The sequence below is a fragment of the Semicossyphus pulcher genome, unplaced genomic scaffold (genome assembly GCF_022749685.1).
Source record: "Semicossyphus pulcher isolate SPU_LCO1_2020_fin unplaced genomic scaffold, fSemPul1.0.p SCAF_19, whole genome shotgun sequence".
NCBI lineage: Eukaryota > Metazoa > Chordata > Actinopteri > Labriformes > Labridae > Semicossyphus > Semicossyphus pulcher.
This window is the reverse complement of record NW_027211692.1, coordinates 13,186,152-13,199,509: the sequence shown is the minus strand read 5'-3', so window position 1 is coordinate 13,199,509 and position 13,358 is coordinate 13,186,152. Positions and strand designations below refer to the sequence as shown.

At 40.0% G+C, this 13,358-nt stretch overlaps 1 protein-coding gene across 1 annotated transcript; it reads right to left on the bottom strand.

The window, feature by feature from the left end:
• Window positions 1–983: 983 nt before the first annotated feature.
• Window positions 984–13,119, bottom strand: clptm1 (CLPTM1 regulator of GABA type A receptor forward trafficking). The gene is made up of 14 exons (XM_069668384.1): window positions 13,043–13,119; window positions 9,431–9,567; window positions 8,050–8,173; window positions 7,666–7,824; window positions 7,412–7,529; window positions 7,226–7,311; window positions 6,138–6,258; window positions 5,768–6,012; window positions 5,329–5,422; window positions 5,020–5,210; window positions 4,692–4,787; window positions 4,337–4,472; window positions 2,807–2,974; window positions 984–2,233 (listed from the first exon to the last, which is right to left on the bottom strand). Exons 1-14 carry the CDS (start codon window positions 13,091–13,093, stop codon window positions 2,028–2,030), a joined length of 1,932 nt encoding a protein of 643 aa, XP_069524485.1. The 5' UTR covers window positions 13,094–13,119; the 3' UTR covers window positions 984–2,027.
• Between the last annotated feature and the right edge of the window lie 239 nt (window positions 13,120–13,358).

The window sequence follows — 13,358 nt, the reverse complement described above, 5'->3', positions numbered from 1 at the left end:
GTGGGAATTCCTACATTTGATCATGAATAATAGTTATCGCTGTCAAACTGCACCAATGCCCTCTTCGCACGTTAAGTAACCGCCTCTAAAAGTGACGTATTCCAACTGCTTTTTAAAAACAACTTGCTCAAGTTATGAAGTGGACCAGTGACACCTACCGACACCACAAAGCTTAGGCCGTTTAAAGGAAACGGAAAGCGAAAGTTGGAGCATTTAGAGGAAGCAGTGACTCAGCGAAGTAAACAGAGAAACAAAAAAGCTGCAGTAGTGTTCAGAGGGTAAAAGCCTGACCCAATATGGAAGAATTGCAATAAAAAATATATCGATATAAGTGTCTGGGTCAATTTAAAAACACCCTTTCTTCAAGTTATTCAATGGTCTAACACCTGCCTCCTCAGCCCCAGTGTAAAGATACAAGTTATTTCTGCTGCATTTTCACCGTGTTATGCAACCACTAAACCACTTTAGTTTGCATCTTATGTAAAATATAAAATATATTTAGTGCCAGCATTAGTCAAACATGTCCATAGCTGTTTTCGCCATGACTCACTGAAACAAACTAAATCTTAAATAACATAACGATTTTGTATGACTATGTTCATTATTGCTAGTTACGGCCTCTTGAATGTAGGTTTTTGTTTGCTGAATCACTGACGTTTTGGGTTGGGGGTTTTTTATATAAGGAGTATGAAGTCATCTTCAGCTTCGGAAAAATAGTGGTGACTATTATTCAGTTTGTCAGAACAAAGTGATTCTAGTGGAAAGAAAATTGCAATTAGTTATGACAATAGCCATTAGTTGCAAACCCTTGGAGTGAAAGAGTAAAGCGCCTGAACATATGAGCATGCTGTATAAGCATACAATAAAAAAACCCAGTAGAAATAGTGAAAAATTAAAAGATGCATGAAGAAATGTTTCTTGAACCTAACCTAGTGAGCAACTTTAAAACAAAACAAAGAGTAAAAACAACGAATCTTTGCATAAACATTTTAAATCACACTTAAGTTTTACTATAAACATGAATGAATCAAAATGTAGTATGAACCAACATGGAACCAAACATGGAACCAACAGCACTTAAAATTAAAACGGGAGACTCTGTAATTCTTCCAGCACACACCTGACACCTGCCTCCGCTGCAGCTGTCAGGGTGATCTGGTTTGGAGCGTGAGACAATTTGAAAATCAGACGTCCGGCTGAGGGGGGAAAATAAAAATTTGACTTGCAAATTAGCTACTGCTAGACAGTTCTGACATCGGTATTATTAACATGACAAGCTGAGATTCTGTACAGTTTGAGGACATACAAAAGAATGTTTCAGTGACTGGAAAACAAAAATTAAGTCATTGACAATATTAATATATTTATATTAATACCAACAAGGCTGTTATTTTTTTATGTTCCACTTTAGAACATTAACCATTTGTTGAGAAAGGGTTGAGGGTAGTAGTCCCTCTCTTGTGGGTAAGTGTCCTGTAGTGTCGTCCATCTCGTCTTCCTCTTTTTCTACATATGCCTTGGCTCAGGATCTTTCCAGTTTCCTCCAGAACTACTCACCTGTTTCCAGATGGTCTGAAAACACGGTGCTCACATGGAATGAAAAGAAAAATTCACAAGGAATCTACACAAAGAACAAAAGTCTCACTTGGCCTCGTTCCCTGTATATGTATATCAAAAAAAATAGCGTGACTGCGACCCGTTGCCCTCCCAACTTCAATTCCAAGACATGTTTACCCTCAGAGAAATCATACAGAATACAGTACATCACGGTTTGTTTTACTTCACTTGAACTGCAAAACGAGAGGGCGGGGAACAGAAATAAGAATTTACCCAAGTCTAGAACTGAATATGATTCTTTGTGGATCTGCACAGAAATCAGAGGGAACAGTTGAACTGCAATTTTTTTTTAAGTGGCATCCATGACGGCAAAACAATGACTCCCCTCCATGCCTGATTTCCACAAGTCCTCTTCGCCCCAGCCGTGAGGGCCAGGGGGTGGGGGTGGGCAGGTAAGGGCACCGCCATGCTTAATCGTTCTTCTTCTCCCCCTCTGGTTTGTCTGTGATGGCGGGGGCTGCAGCGGGGGCTGCATCAAGAGCAGCATCTGCCCCAGCATCTGCCCCTTCTGTGTTGTTCGGGACTTGGTCCGCTCCGCTGGTGCCAAACTCGTTGACTCTGTTGGGGTCGACCCGATAGATCCAGCGCTGGTAAAGGTAGATGAAGAAGACCACATCTGCAGGAGGAGAGGAAACAGAGGTTAGCCCAGTACATTTATCCTTTAATAACCGTTAGCTTAGTTATAGTTGTTTAATGTGGTCTTCAAATTCAACTTTTAGAAACTAGTAGCTTGGTAAAATGTGTATAAATCTTATGAGCAAGTTGAGCTAATGCGTGATTGCCCAAAAAATATCTAAAAAAAAATCTGCAATCTGCTTCTCAAACTTGGACACCCATATTTAGCTGACAGTGGTGAGTGTAGTGAACACAAGTGACACTGAGTCAACAGTGAGTAAGATGATTTCATGTCAGCTTATGTGGGGTTCACCGATTGTCAACTCCCTTTTGTTGGTAAATATAATGTGATCAGCGCTCTTTTTATCACAGTACATACCAGTAAATGATGTAGTAAAAGTAAAAGGCATTTTATACACCAGATGTAGTGAGCTGACACTAGATGGAGTTGGATGATTAACTATAACAGATGCTATTGACAGTTGATCTGTGGTTACAGGGAATCAAACACAACGTTACCACAACTTCGACTTCCCCTGACATAATACCAACTTTTAGCTCCGGTAGTACATACCATCTCTGAGGCACCCTATCCTGTACATCATGGGCATCTTGATGACGAAGGCGAACAGGTCATCAATAAAGGTATTGAGAGCCTTGTAGGTCAGCATCCTCCATGGGAGGTGGGCCACAGACTTCATTTTGTAGTTGATGAATAGCTGCGGTGTCATTGTAATGAAACCTAAAAACCAAAAGCAGACAGTGAGAGGAAGGTTAGGTAACATAAACAGTCTTACTCCAGAGGCGGTAAATTAGACAGCAGGCAGCATGGCTGAGTGTGCCCTCGTGTAGTCTATTATTACACTGCACATTAGCAGAGGCCACTGGGAATTGAATATGTAACTATGATGCAAGTATAAAAACATTAGCTGTGTGTACGTCCATTTACAGAGCTGATAATTAAGAGAGACAATAATAACCAGCCTGGTCTCTAGCCTTTAAAAATAGATTTACATAAACAGGAACAAACTGCAGCAGAGTGTCAAATCAATAACGTACGTTTAGAGATGGAAACAGACATTGATTGAGGGACAGAAACAAGAATGACTATTGAAGAAAAGATCAACTTCAATAAAGCTGAATATAAGTGATCATCTATAATCTTTACAGAGACGTGTCTGTTAACATGGACAATCATTTTAGATGGAGCAGCACACAAAAGTCTGTACAGAAAGATAATCATATTGCAATTATCTATACACAATTGCAATATGATAATGATTGATGGGAATTGCATCAGTGGGTGACTCTTTTGTGTACAGAGTGATGTTGCACTCCTTCGTCTCTTCATCTGCAAACCCATCAGGTTGAGATACACTTCTGTCCCTCATCCCTAACTTCTTTAAACACATTCCTGTTGCATTAAAATCACTTATGATGAAGGGGTCTGTACCAAACAAATGTTGTTACATATTTTAGTATTTTATTTATTGTGCAACCATTTTTGTTAGGATATCGTTTCCTTAATTCACATATTTTAGCGTTTACACCTCTACATCATTTACTTGTTCCATATTTTTTAAAATAAAACATTTATTGACTTAGAGTGACAAACATTGGCAGCCATCTGCATTAACTTCTTGATAGCTTGAGTGTTTTAAGGGTTAGCTGTACTTAAATGAAGCTATATTTTGTCTGGATCAGTTGGAAGTTGCTATTTAAGTCAGGATTTTGTAGCTTTAAAAACTGTTCAAATGTGATCATGTCTGGGTTATTAGATTAGGTTTACAAAATAAACAGGACCGCTGTGTGTATTCAGCAGTTACACCAATACTCCCTGCGTCATTTCATTTACACGAGCAGATTCAGAGATTTACATCACACTAAAGTTGAAAGCTCTCCTCTTCTGTGATTTTTTTCTTTGTCATGTTTATGCTGTAATTCTTTGATTGAAGGTTAACAAATAGTTGCAGCACTTCTTATTATGTTCAATCAGGCTCTATATAAAGTTTCAAGAGCTGACATTCAATATCAATGTTCTTCTAAAGCAAAAAGGAGTCACAAGATAAAAAGATGAGTAGTGGAGTATACAAGATACACTTACCAAATGTTAACAAGAAGCCATAGAGCATGCTGAGTACCCAGGAGTACCAGCCTTTGTGCTCTACATACAATAAACTGTAGATGGCATAGCAGCCAAACAGAGGGTAGAGCAGCCACGATAAGTACTTGAAGGCCATCTGGTCAGAGTAGGAGACAGAAAAGGAATCATCAGGAACAGGGATAAAAATACGTGAAACACTACTAATTGGTCGGCTGTAATCAGAGCAAGAGAAATTGTGAGGTTTTATTTATCCCAACAGAGAAATGTGTGTAGCCACAGAGCAACGATTTGTGGACTACAGTACAGAGCTTCAGGGACTACTACAGAGCTCTTAAGTTGAGTTTCTTTAACTTACATCGTCGTAGACTTTGGTTGAAGACTGCACGTATGTTGACTTGTCTTTGAATACCAATCTTGGAATTATCCCTGCGATTTTGTTCTCTCTGTCCAACTGGAGAAGCACGAAAATAAATGGTTACTGGCATATTGTTCAGACATTATAACAGGAAGTAATAATTCAGAAAGGTTGGACACATGTACAATATGTTAATATTTGAATCAAAGAGAAGTAAAGGAGTCAGTATTGTTTACAGTCTAATACATGGGTCTGCTAGTTCTCATTCAAACATCACTTTAACACAGTTGGGCATTAAGAAAAAAATAAAGGTGTTGTTCTGACTTACTTTGACGTCCATGACCTTGGTGATTTTCCACAGGTCGATAAGAAGGCCAATGAAGACGCTGACCTGCACCACAAAGTTGGTTTCGTTGTCCAGTATGTACAGCAGCACCACCAGAGACTGAAACACTCCAAATATGATGGAGCGCACCGACAGGCCTTCTAGAGACTGTCTGCTGTTCCAGAACTGGATATCTAGCGAGGAGGAGGAGGAAACGCAAAGTTGAAGCTGAGGGGTAGACTGACACTGGAAACACTGCACTTTTTTAGTTGCTTATAAAACAACAACAAACTCCTGCTGCTGTGACCTTACCATTCTTGAAGGCGAGAAACTCAAAGATGCTGTGCACAATGGAGACAACAATGGTGAGTCCCAGCAGGTACGGGTTGGTTTCCAGAAGGGCCACCTGCACAAAGACAAATGTTTTTTTAACCTTGAATTAAAGGAGGTAACACATCTCAGTTTTCTGTTCCATCGCAAGGTTAAGAGTTTTGCTGCAACTGTGGCTACAAGACCGGAAAAATGCCCTCACAGTAATCTTTTTATATACATTTAAAATACACTTTTCAAGTATTTGGGAGAAATACTGACGATACTCAAATAATTTTGTGTTACAATGCAACAAAATTGGCTATTCTGTGATTGCTAAAATATGAAATCACTATAAAATACAGATAAAAGGTTATAAAGAAAACTATAAACTCTTAAACATTTTTTTTCCCAGTTCTCTCTTTGACCCATAACCTTTTACCTTGACAGAGTCTTGGTCTTCATCAGACTGCTCATAAGTGTCCTCGGGTAGGAAGTTCCATGGTGAGCGAGCATTTTGTGCAGCATACAGCTGCCAGCGCCACAGGGACAGCGGGCAGTAGTTGAGGCGCAGTGGGAGTGCCGTCAGAGTCTCGTTGATGGGATAATAGTCCTTCTGAAGGTTCCAGTAGTCATTGAAGTACACAATGGGATAGTAGTCGCCACTTACTGCATCAAACTTCACATCTAGGGGTAGAGAAGGTAGAAAAGCGTCAAAGCTAGAGGAAAGAAAATAAGACTCTATGCTGTTTTAATTGGGACCTTTAAAATGAACAGCACTGTGCAGTAAATCACCAAGAGGAGGAACTTACGTTGGTCTAGAGGAGGGGGCACACCACCTTTGACCCAGGCAGTGTGGTCGTCTACCATGTTGATGGTGAGGTTGGGGTGCCAATGAGAGATGATCTCCACTGGGCCGTGGCTCTCTGCCCGCTGTGAGGAAACACATTTGATCAGACGTGTGACAGTGATGAGCTGCAAAAAATACTATATACTACATGCTATATACTGCATACTGCGTTCAGCGGTAGTATGTAGTATGGAGGAGCTTTTCATATTCATGTTGCAGTATGCTACGCCAGGCGGAAGTAAACAGTAAAAGCTGCTTCTTAAGCTATAGCGCCTCCTTCTGCTGGAATGCCGCTGCTGTCCGTGATTTCAACTGCTGCTGTAATGTTCCAGCGCTTTGCATTGTGGGAGAGGTAGACTGGTTTCTCCGAATCAGTACATCTGGGTATTTTTGGCATACTGCACATGTTGCTTTTGTTTGCATACTACATACTACATAATGGCCAAATCAGTACATACTGCTAGGACAGTATGGCATTTTGAACACAGCATTAGATTTGAGATGAAACATCAGGAAACTCTGAACCACTTTAAACAACTCATGTTTTATTGGCTTAAACAACTATTGTGCCTATTGATGATTGGGGCTCTCTAAAGAACACAGCATTTCACCCAGATGGAGTGCCTTATGTCTTGGATCACACAAAGTGTTGCATGCCCAAAGTGCAATCTTGTTGGCTTGGATCAGTTGTCTTATCACTATTTGAATAAGCTTGCAAAACCATAACCTGAAGAGTTGAAATCTCAGCCTAATCTTGCCTCAACTGCAACTAAACTACTGTTACAGCTACAACAATCAAATCAAGGCGAATGTGATGAGTCAGCCCTAAACTCTTGTCTGATCCCTGCCCAAGCATGACATTTAACTGTTGAAAAATGAACATATCTGTGCTCTCTGCTGGATAAATTATAACAGTAAGACAACTTATAATTTAGCTTAAAGGCAATTTAGTTTGGCATGTCTGAATTGCAATTCCTTGGATCAGCAAACTACTATTTGCAAATGTATTGGTCTAGCTTGACAGTGCAAGAAACAAAGATGAAACCAAACCTTGATCATTTCAGGATCTGCTTCCGTCTCTCCTGTTAGCAAATTCTTGGTTTTCATAAACTTTCTTCGTTTGAATTTATTCAGCACTGAAAAAGTAGAGAGTTAAAATTAACACAGAAATGATAACATGCATTATTAATTCATCGCAGCTTTTGTTTACAGTCTGTAGTGTCCACATTAGCTTACTTCGTGTTGAATGAACTGTTGCCAGTCTGCGATACTGCCCCTTCCGTTTTGGGTCTGGGTGGAATCCACTTTTAGTGAAGTAGACGTGCATGTAGAGCGATCCGTTCTGCTGCAGTTTCTGCACATACAAAAATTAAATAATACATAATTATGTTACGTATCTGTCAAGTTTATTAATAACACGTCATCATTCATCTACTGTCTGTCTCACTGCAGCTGCATCTCCCTCAAATTTAACTCCCCTTCATCCTCACCTCAGGGATGACCATCTCCTTATAGTGCTCATAACAGCCGTCCCCATTCTCCCCCGTGTTCCAGTCTCCGTAGACAAGGTCCCTGTGGAACCAGAACAGGGCTTCTGTGTTGTTGAAGTCAGCGAACACCTCCTCCTGGGACACATACACGTACAGGTCCTGCAGGCATGGTGAGAAAATAAAAGGTGTTTATGATATTACAGAGTCAGGGGAGAGCAATGAGGCGGCCTGAAAGCGAGAGATAACACCAGTTTGCTCTTGAAATACTTGAGGGGATTGGAGTATGAGGGCGGTTTAAGAATGAACTGCTTCAATTCAATTAAATAGGCTTAATAAACAGCTGGCAGAGCAGATAAGGCAATGATGAGGGGGCAGGTGTAATACCATGAGGGTGTCCTTGGGGAAGAGGTTCCTGCTCGGTACTCTGGGTGCGCCGGCTGGAGTGTTGGGGTCAGGAGTGGATGGGCCTCGACGGAACCAACTACTGACCGCCCAGATTATGAAGATTCTGGAGGAAAAGGTGCAAACGGAGACAGAGGAAAACAAAACTGAGTGAATATGGAATTAAAGATAAAGAGCATAAAAACTGATAAAAGGAACTAAAATACAAAAAAAAGAAGAGCTATACTCATGTTTTAAACAGACAAATACTGTGCATATTAGCATTGTCTTGAGATCTGAGGAATGAAACCACAAGGAGGCTAATCTGATCTGAACAGGATCCAGTCAAACAGCATTTCAGACTTACATTCCTTTCTTGCAACAGAAGTCAGTGATGGGTCACAAATTACAAACTTAAAATTGAAAGAACACAGAACACTCTCTGGCGAACAAAGAAAGTATCGCTGAGATCAAATAGTGTCAACAACGGACATATCTTCCAACTTCTTAACTGGCTTTGTGTGCCAGAGGTTTCTGTTCAATGTATACTTCCCTCCTTGGTTGGTGTGGTTTATTCTGACACATAATAAATATTATGACTGGTTATAACCGAATTCAAATGTATACTAAAGGATTCTTTGTTACATATATGGTTTGTTGACTTAAAGCCACGTAAGTCCACTTTAGACAGCATCTTGGTTTGACATTCCTCAGTCAGGTTTATGATGAAAACCAACCAAGCTTAAACATTCTCTTTCTTTGAACAAACTTTAAAAAAATAAATTAAAATTGAACTACAAGGGTTATTCATTCACACGTGGACTCCCATCACAATTTTATTTCTGAGGAATAATTGGAATAGAATAGAATATGTTAATAGAAAGGCTGGTAGATTAAGAATGTGTGAACTGAGTTTGTTAAGAACTAATTATTTTGGTGTACTGTCTGAACAATTGCAAGTGATTGTCTGTGTATGTGAGGGCAATTCTACATAACAAATAAAGGAACTTGTGTTAATGAAAGATTATACACATTTACCACACATGCACTTTTCCACATCATTATGCTGAACCATGTTATAAAGTTTGATGTTAGAGATGAGTATTTATAATAGCTAATGGCTAATGCCAAAAAAGTATTACACTTCTACCAGGTCTACACATGATCTTAAATGCAAATACCACTGGGTCCTAAGTACTGTGCACATGTGGTCACACAAGAATTAGCCCTTACACTTAATCTTTTCTGAATCTACAAAGCATGAAAGGGAATTGTTAAAATGCCCTACAGCAGTATTTGTTAAATATTGCATCCATTGTATCACGTTAAGCTTTTATCTGTGTGCTGGTTCTGAGATCAAAAGACAAAAAGGAAAAAAATTCACCTGAAGAGGACTCCTTTAATGACCTGCCATGCATTAGGTGGCTGTTGCGGCTGTTGTTGCTGCTGAGGGTCCTGTGCATTTTCAGCTGTCTGCACAGCCTGGCCATCTGTTGTTGCAGCAGTTCCATTGCTGCTCACCTGAAACCAAACACACATAAACAAACAGAGGGTCAGTGAGGCTAAGAAAGCTACAATGACAGAGCAGCAATGGCATTGCATCATCAAGTATGTTATCAAACAGCATCACTATCAGTAAAAAAAAAAAATTAAATAAAAAAAAGGTGCCAATCATGTAATCCAAATCAGATATAGCCACTAAAAAAAAGCAATTTCTCTCTGTGCCTTTGGAGGACGCTATCCGCGTCTCCAATGGGCCTGGAAAACCTCCACCAGACAGCGTAAAATGCGTCATCTGGCGGAGGACAGGGAGCTTGCTAAACTACACTTCCTCAATCTAGGACGCCCGCCTCCGATGTCATGTCTCGTTCAAAATCAGCAGTTTTGAAATGTAGACTGCAGACCTGAAGACTATTTAGACGATCCACCAGTATATTCTCGTCTTCGGATTCTGTACCGCTCTGAGCCATTGCCTGCAGCGAAAATGGTAGTATTTCACCAGTGTCTCTCGCTGGGCTGTTCCTTTCAGAGGGAGGGGTGCAATGCACGCTGGGTGTTGCAAAAATTGAGAATGGGCGAAAACCACGAGCTGTTTGTACAACTTTCTCCTCTAGCTATGGCGCTAATTTCAAATATCATTGCTTCTATCGATTATAGAGAACACCGGCTTTGAATGACAGTGGCTTTTTCCACGGGCGAACTGCTCCGTAAGGCTCATGTATTCAAGCCAGCCTTTGATCATCAGTTTTATTTAGCAAAGCTGAGTGCTTCAAAATCTGTTGATTCTGTTACCTTTCTTATCCAACAATTTGTGAAGACCTTCTATACCAAAAAAACGTAACTTACTTATAATATGCAATATAATATGCGTAAAGTGTGGCAACATATTGAACTGTAAATCCTGAATTGTGACATAAATGTGGTGGAAATGAGACACTTGAGATAAGGTTTTATAGCAAAAACTATTTAATTTGACTACTAAATTATATAGCCCTACTAAAACAATTGCAACTTTTGCATAGAATAAAAAAACTCTTGTGATGTGCAATTGAAGCAAGTACCAGCAAGCAGATTTAGATGTTTAAAAAAACCGTTAAATCTGTCCTTAGTTTGCTTCAGCATGATGATGTAAACCCCCCCACCCCTCCAGCAAGGCCACATTGTGTTGAAGTGACACAATACGCAAGTGCATGCCAAGTCATGAGACTCATTCACTATCTAAACATCTAATCTCCCCCATTGTCACCAGCACAAGGGAGACCAGAGGTTGGCCTCCAGAATCAAACAACACTTGAGTGTTTCTCCTAAGCAAGTTATAATGATTAAACAGGGTGACAAAAAGGCGTGGAAATGAGTGAACTGGGAAAATGTTAAGGTCTGTGATAAGCCTCTGGCCTCGCAGCATTATGAGCATAACATTTCAAGGCCATGAAAGGCTCAAAGCAGAGCTTATGTCCTCGCTGCCATGTCCTGTTCTATTATCAGAGACATGGATCTCTGTCTCCTGGAGGGATCGACATAATAACCATTACACAGACAGATGACCAATATGCTAATCAGCACAAACAGGTTCTTTGCTGCTGCTCAAGGTAATAATTTACAATTTACACACTCTGGACAAGGATTAACAATTAACCCACTATTCAGGGTGCAAATGCTTCACAGTGGATTATCAATGAATGTGAGAGTGTGACAGAAAGAGGGCAAAAGGTTCTCAGAAGTCAGAGATTTCTCTGGTAATGTTTACAACATATGGCAAGAGTATTAACCTACAGAGGAAGCAAGCTAAAATGCAACACTTGGCATGAAAAAACAGATATAAATGATTGTGTGCCGTTTAATCATCGCCAAGATTGATTAAAGTCTGCATTGTAATTGCTAGTTGTTTACATTATTACTCTTCAGATACTGAGGATATTTCCATAAAGTAAAATTTAAATCATCTGTTAGTTTAGATTGCGAACATTGACTTTATTATATTTGCTGTGCTTCAGCCAATATAGCTACACCTGTTCTCAGCAGAAAATTTAATTAAAATTGAGAAAATTAAAAGCACTACCAGCCACTTAGTGTTTCACCTAAATTAATACCACAGAAAACACCTTCAACTGATTCACCAGCAGTGGGCCTTGGGAGCAACATTAACGGCCTCATCTACAGCTAATAGCCTATTTCTCCTGACCGAGCAATTTAATGGCCAAAGAAACACTGAGTTCACAATGAACCCTTGCCCTAGTTACTACCACTTCTGTATTGCCACTAGATTGAAACCACAGAGCCAGGCATCGTTTTTTGGAAGACAAATCCTTCTTGATCTGTTAGTAAAAAATGTAACATTTTACTTATGATTTTTATGGTTTTCCGGAGATCTACAATGACACTTCTAACTATATGTAGAAAAACAGATTCGTGGCCTATCGCAACTATTGCTTTAACCCAGACTGTTGGAAGAGACTTAGACGAATCTGGAAGGACTTCTGGGATTTTTTTTTTTGAGATTGTCAAGGATTAATTTTTGCTTAGCTTTGTGACTTCACTGAAATGGAAATACATGTGAGGGATAAGAAAACCCTAGTTTACCTAGTCGATTGACACAAGTTACAAGTAGACGGTCTTGATCTTTAATGAAGTAAAGCTATAAAATATTAACTATTTGCTACACATTTCCATACACTTACCTTAGGATTATCCGTGTTTGTATCAATAGAAATGTTAAAGTTTGCTTGGCCAGAGACTAGATAGAGCATAAGGGAGACCAGTGGTTTGATGATTCACTTTGACCTCTGGTAACTTGTGATATGCATTTGTCATTCCGGACAATCTAGCTGACATGATATCAGCCTACAATTACCTCAAGTAACAGCTGTAGTAAAATTAAAGAGAGCATTTTCCACGGTCTGTTAAACTTGGCGACAGCTACACCTGATTTATCTAACCTGTCAACGCTAACAAGATGGGCTGTCAGGCACATTTATGCCGTGATAATTACAAATTCTACTTTAAGCCTTACGTTCTCTCGTAACACTGTAAACAAAAAGGCAGATGAAAATATTTTCAGAAGGATAAGAAATGTGTGAGAGCTGGTTGAGACTGGCCTGGTTAGTCAAGCTGCGTTGCTTAGGTTCAGGCCTTGTGATAACGTTAGCAAATTCACACACTGCAGCAGTCAGTTGGCTAACACTCTCTCAGTTAAAGTCAACTAATTATCTTTTCACTCATGTGTAATAGCAGGTCTCAAGGTGAGATTTCACCGTCAACACCGCTCTCACTCTGTACATCTGCTCGCTAACAGACAGGATTTCTCAACACATCTTTAGCGGCAGGAGGGGGTCGTTTTAAAACCAACCGGCACTGACAACGTCACTGAGGCTCGTGTAACGTTCGGTAACACGTTTCCATTTTAACGGCCCCACACTCAATGCTTAAACGAACAAAACGGTTCCCTTCCCCTGGACCTGAGAAGCAAATAGAATAATAATGGTGTCATTCATTTTACCTCGCCGTTGCTCACGGTTGCTTTAGTTCCTTCGCTCTCCTGCGTCGCCATCTTTCCTTTTCTCTGTCGCTCACACACCACACTGCTAGAAGGGAAACTGCGCTACGTCTCGCGAGAGGTCAGATGTAGCGTCATTGGAGTGACGTACGTCTTCAAGGGAGTGATGAATAAATCTGAGGCAAATAAATATTGTATGCCACCTTTTGTGACAAGGTTGATGAAACCGCGTGAAATACTAAGTCTAGTTATGCGAATTAGGGAGATGTCACTTAGTAAAATGAAAGCTATCTAAAAACTAAAAATGGAAATTGAACTG